General features: G+C 33.5%; 1 protein-coding gene across 3 annotated transcripts; it reads right to left on the bottom strand.

The window, feature by feature from the left end:
• Positions 1-1,279: 1,279 nt before the first annotated feature.
• On the bottom strand, positions 1,280-5,305 carry LOC107761928 (protein SEEDLING LETHAL 1, chloroplastic-like). Of its 3 annotated transcripts, none has more exons than XM_075233688.1 (2): positions 4,227-5,305; positions 1,280-1,478 (listed from the first exon to the last, which is right to left on the bottom strand). In XM_075233688.1, the coding sequence occupies exons 1-2, from the start codon at positions 5,175-5,177 to the stop codon at positions 1,446-1,448; spliced, it is 984 nt and encodes a 327-aa protein (XP_075089789.1). In that variant the 5' UTR covers positions 5,178-5,305; the 3' UTR covers positions 1,280-1,445. The 3 variants fall into 3 exon arrangements, with proteins under 3 accessions (XP_075089789.1, XP_075089790.1, XP_016435708.2); XM_075233689.1 differs by lacking the exon at positions 1,280-1,478 and adding an exon at positions 2,722-3,143; XM_016580222.2 differs by lacking the exon at positions 1,280-1,478 and adding an exon at positions 2,722-3,125.
• Positions 5,306-6,225: the final 920 nt, after the last annotated feature.

Here is a 6,225-nt window from a genome sequence, read left to right as displayed (position 1 = left end):
ATTTTTATTTTTCAATTGAGTTTAATACTTTCGGCTTGAATTATATATGTATATGCAAAAATAAAATATGAAAAATGCATTCTTAAAATAAGATTACATTTATTTTGAATCAACATACTCTAAATCCTGAATTTATTTTTGCTGGTAAGACTAATCCACTAGAAAAGGGAAGAAAAAGAAGATACAATTGAACCCAAAATTGAGGGTCTGATTGGCGAGCCACCATGTAATTGGAATTGGTATAACTACGATGACATATTTGGTTGTCATAGTATAATTACAGTGTAATTACAAGTGTAATATTTGGTTGTACACGTGTAATTACAAAGTTAAATTAAATTTTAAATATAAAGTTAATTATCAAAAATTAAAAGATAAGATTAATATATGACTTATTAAATAATATTAAATTTGACATTTAAGATGCATATTATTTCTTGAAAATATATTAATTACTAATCAGATATTTGTCACTAATATTATAAAAAAATAAATGACATACATTTTTCATATTAATAATATTTTACTTTAATTAATTATAAAAACTAAAAGTACATATTTTGTAAGAACATCACAGACTAATTACTTGATAGAAAGACTAATATTTATAAATGTAATTCCATAACATTACTCAAATATTTTATGAAAAAATAATCTATCAATTCTAACTGAAAAATGAATGGCGTCAAATCTGAATTTATAGGTCAATACTACTAAAGCAAATAAAATGGAACTGAAAATATAACATAAATTCAAAATTAAAAAAAAATTAACATCATACTCTTACTACAAATTACAATATAACATAAAATAAGTTTCAACATAATTTAAGTAAATATAATTCAGAAAGAAAAGGAAAATATAAGTCTAATCACATTCAACAATGAGATTCTACTCTAATGACATGACAAGTTTATTAATTACTAGTATAAGTCAAGTTTGTGGATGACTTATTCTTTCTAAGATTAAGAGGTATAATTTTTAGACAAATGAGAATAATAACATAGCTAAGTGTAATAAAAAATAAAAATAAATTAAGAAATAAATAAAATATGAGAAATTATATTAGAAACACATGAAGTAAAGGTTGGAAAATGAGAAATAATGAATTAAAAGATAAATAATGTAAAAAACAATACTTAAAAAAAATTAGAAAGAAAGAATAGAAATAAAAAGTAAATTAAAAAGAAAAGAAAAGAGATTAAAAAAATAATCCTGTAATTACACGATGTAATTACCAACAATTCTCAACTCTCCCCTGAGAATTAGAGAGTGTAATTATACCCCCTTAATTATACTCAATTACATGATGATCAAATAATTACTTGGTCAGACAAACATATCAATTACAAGATGAAATGTTAAAAAAAGATATATTAAGTTCAAATTCCATTAATATATGAACACTGGCTGCAGCGTCCCCAGTATCAATTAGTAGGAGGCCTTTAAAATTGCAAATGTATTCCAGCCTCATAATCCTTGAAAGAAACAATGAAATCTGAATGAGGTGACTTTTTATTTGAATAGTACAAGAATATAATCAACCATATATACATGTAAAAATAGCACAGGCTAGTCAATTTTCAGACTGGTAATTAAAAAATAGTCAGCGTTTGCAAAGTCATTAAAAACTAGTCAATATTTTGCTGCACAATGAAAAGTTCCAGCATAATATACTTGAGATTGGTGCACATGTGTGTGAACTTCCAGTATATTATGCTAAAATATTTTTAGGATTTTGAACAATATTTTCGTTCAGATTTATCTTTATATGAAAAGGGACTAAATTTCAATTACTTTTGAAACTGTGACTATTTTTCAATTACCACTTGTAAATCTAACTATTTTTAAATTTCACCCGATATACATTTCGTTATTTTAAGAACAAAAGTTTAGATCCACCTAGTCGAGGATAACGCCTTGCTTCCAAAAGTAATTTTTCCAGTTCTTCAATTGGATTAATTGCATCTTATTCAAACATTTTACAACCAACGTTTTTCTTCATTTACAATATATATTGCTTTAGTTAGAGTAAATATTTTAGTGTTAACACCGTAAGGATTTCAATAATCCACACCTCAAATAAGTATAAACTGGACTACTTTTATTGTGGTGCACATCAATTATTCAATTCAACAACAAACAATTCAGTCTACTTATTCAATTTAATAAAATATTTTGTTTCTTTCATTCTGCACCTTTCTTAATTACTATATCTTAGTCTAATGCCAATCAATTAATCTGACTATATTTGTCTATAGTTTCTGAATGAAGATTGTAGGAACCCTTTGAAGTCTAGTTTTCAACACTTCAAACTGGACTTTCCTACACAAAGTCATAACCATTTTAGCAGAGACAGGTCTTCAACACTGAAATACACAGCCGTTTGGAAGATGAAGAATTATTCATAAACAAGCCTTGCAATTGTCATACACAGCCAGAGATTACCCGAAAAGTGGATCACTATAACCTGTTAAATTTTATTTCATACGACTAAGGTAGAATGTTTTGCTTCTAAACATTTTCAGATCACAACCATGAATAAGTTTATATCCTCCAAAAGAAAACTACTCAACAAGTCATTTTTGGCATATTTGCTTAGTAGAAACAAAAGTGTCCTTTATATTCTAAACTTACTCACAACCTTTCAAGTACTCGAACAACGACCCAGTAAAATCTCACCGTCAACAAAAATCATAGAAATGGTAACAACATCATAAAAAACAAAAAATAAATGACATGTAATAACAATAACCAGTAGTTAAGGCCCGCAGCTATATAAAACAGAAGGATAATGTGAACACAACATTAACCACTAGCTGTCTAAGATCAACCCTATCAAACTAGCCTCACCCCCGCTTCGAAGTAGAAAAAAGCTCGACTACCTCCTAGCCTACAACCCTAATGCTCGACCTCCGCACCTTAAACTGGAGGGAATTATAATGACAAGACTGAGAAAATCTTTAAAATAAATGGTATGATAAGCAATCCACGCAACAAATTGATTTTGTAGCTGAGTGATTTGTAATTCATTGGAAGTAGTCAACAGCTCAGATTAGTCCCTCTTCTTCAGTATTCATAACTGGTTCTTCTTTCAAATCCTACTCCCAGCCAGTTCAAGTTCCCTAGGACAATGTTTGATACTTAAAACACAATACAATATTATTTGGTCGAAAAGATGGGGAATGATAGAAAAACAGATCAGATCAATTATAATTTTTAAAAATGGTTCACTAAGCATCTAATAAGATCTATCAACTTGTTTGCAATTAGACATAACCTAACAGTTTTGCCATAATAAAATGAGAAAGTGAAGTGCTAAAGATTAAAGATATTCATATACTCGCTAACTGAATCCGCTTCTCACAGATGTAAAGGCCAAGTATAGAGGAATTTTTTTCCTCCAATGACCAATATCATTGCAACTTTCTTCCTAATAGCAATAGGATTTCATCAGAGAAATTCTGGAATTGGCAAATGATGAATTGATCCCTTCCATTACATGGGAAAGTAACTAAAATTATCAACTTCATCCAAGTAAGGAAAGGGCCGAATTGTAGGGAAGAGAAATAAAACAAATGCTTCAAACCTAAAATCAACACCTCATCCTAGCATCTTAACACCCTTACTTGCTTGTATTGCTTTATCAAGGAATTGCCATGTATCTCAACTCCATGCTTATTGTGTTACTAGTTTCTTCATATACAATAAACGGGCAACAATTTTCCAAATAGATACTAACAAACATATAGATATTACTGTCCGCCCTTCTCCCTGTAGAAGAATAAAAAAAACTTGGCCTTTCATAATAAACATCTTTTACCTAAACAAATTTACTCTCCCTCTTTTAACTTACCAGGTAGTTAATTAACTTGGTTCTATGGTTTAGTGGTTTAGCACTCTGGACTTTGAATCCAGCAGCTACCTGGCTTCGACTCCTAATAGAACCTTATCAATTACCACATATCCAATCAAACCGCAACACTTACCACAAATAACAACTATGCTTCGATCCCAAGCAAATTTGAATATATACAAACTAGACTAGTACAAAACTAACAAGAATTTATACCACCAGGAAATAGGTAAGAATAAAATGATCATCAAAGATATATTTTTATAAACAAAATGGCAATATGGCTTTCCATTTTCCTTTTCCTTTTAAGTTCAACAGTCTATGTCACATTATGATCAAATTTTGTACACCAAAAGGGAGAAGCTCTCACCGGCATAGAAGAGCTACAACATACATCCAACCTATCACGAAATCGCGATTCGTGTGACTTCAACATCACAGGCAATGACAAGCACACTCCTTTCTCAACACACATCCTGTGCCTCGGCTTTATCCTTTTCTCTAAGCTAAACGAGAAATACTGAGGGAATACAGTCAATTCCTTCAACTCCCTCCCCATTTCCACCACAAAGTAATCAAATTTCGGCTCCAAATTATCCTCTATACTGTAACAGAACAACGATGGGAACCTCCTAAACATCACTTTCGCATCTCTCCTCGAAAACCCAATTCTCAGAAAGTAATCCAAACGGGGTATAAACTTAGTTTCCACAGAACAAGAGAGTAAAGTTGCGCACTTTGAAACATCCTCAATACCAATAGTACTCTGCAAGAAGTAAAGGGTGGGTCGAAGATTCTGTTCTACGGATTTAGTGAGCAGCCGGGGGCGGCGGCGGAGAACAAACGGAAGATTGTCACCGGTGACGTGAGCTTCCCGGAGCAAGAAGGTGACGGCGGGGCGGAGGATGGAGGAAAGTGGTGTGGTTAAAATGTCCGGGCACATGTGTAGCACGCGCCGGATATCAAGAATGGTGAGATTGATGGAGTAAAGAAAGTCAATAATTGATTTGAGATCGGATAAGGAAGAGGAGATGATAAGGGAATGCGAAGTGAGGCAATGGAAAGAGTCTATACCAAGAGAATCCAAGAAGAGGAGTTTCTCTTGGAGCTGGAAGTTAGGGGAGGTGGTCGGTGGGGGAGGGGGTGGGGGTGGGGGGAGAGAAGTGGCAGAGGAGAGTTGAGGGGAGATGGGGGTGGGTGGTTTTGGGTGGGGAGGGAAAGAAATGGTGGTGGATTTGAGGGCTTTGGGCGGAGAAATGGAGGGTTTAGGAAGGGAAAAAGATGAAGTAGAATAAGAAGAAAGATGTAGAGTTTCTTGCATGGTGATTTCACATGGTTTATTTTTTGGGAAAATGGAGAAGTGGTGCTGAGGAAATGTGTATTGATTGTATCAGTGGTGTGGTGAGGAAGTGGGGAAGGGATAAGGGAACGAGTGAGATGGCATTTCTGGATTTGCTGATTTTGTGTTATCTGAAAATCCTTCGGGTAGAGGGAGAATGGATTGGATAATGTATATTAGGCCCAATGGGCTGGATTTATGTGATAGGTCCAACTGAGTTAGCATCAAAATGCAAAGAAAATTACATATTCTTGAAATCTAAGAGTTATAAAATTCCTATCTAAATGCCATCTCGAGTCTTGTCTTGATTCTTGACTCGCTTTCCCCCATTGACTTTAGACTGAAACTTGATGTTCTCGATGCAACAGACTAGGAAATATTCTCATAGGCCTGTTTCTTAATCAAATGATGAGAAGATGGATCTTGAAATCCTATCTCTGCATGCATTAGTGTCAAAGCTGGTTCGGCTGGTATTGAGATCAAACGTTCCACTTTCTCTGGCGAGAGCTGAAATCTTATTTTTGCACATCCAATCCGTACTTTGCAGAAAAACCTGCAAGCCATCAGAAACAAACAAAACGAACAAATATTTTCTGCCCCAGTTTGCACTAGAAACTTTTTGTGAGTTATTGAAAATACAATAAACTATCTTTCTATTGCAAAATAAAAAATTGAAAAAGAAATGAGATTTTTTTTATTTTATATTTTATAATATTTTATCATAGGGATTGTCGTACCCTATGTCAACAAGAAGGAAGGTAACCAGGGGATGTAGTACCTTGTGTTGACAATAAGATGAGGCTCGTGGTAGTCTAGGTTGCTACTAGGGAATGTCATACCCTATGTTTCCAATAAGAAAAGCAACCAGGGGATGTAGTGCCCTGTGTTGGCAATAAGGTGAGGCTCTTGGCACTCTGTGATGCTACTAGGGAATATCGTACCCTATGTTTGCAATAAGAAATGTACCTAGAGGATGTAGTACCCTGTGTTGGCAATAAGATGAGGCTCGATACACTCTAGGGTGCTACTA

The sequence above is a fragment of the Nicotiana tabacum genome, chromosome 2 (genome assembly GCF_000715075.1).
Source record: "Nicotiana tabacum cultivar K326 chromosome 2, ASM71507v2, whole genome shotgun sequence".
Classification (NCBI taxonomy): Eukaryota; Viridiplantae; Streptophyta; class Magnoliopsida; order Solanales; family Solanaceae; genus Nicotiana; species Nicotiana tabacum.
Note: the sequence above shows the minus strand (reverse complement) of the source record. Positions and strands in the feature narration are given on the sequence as shown.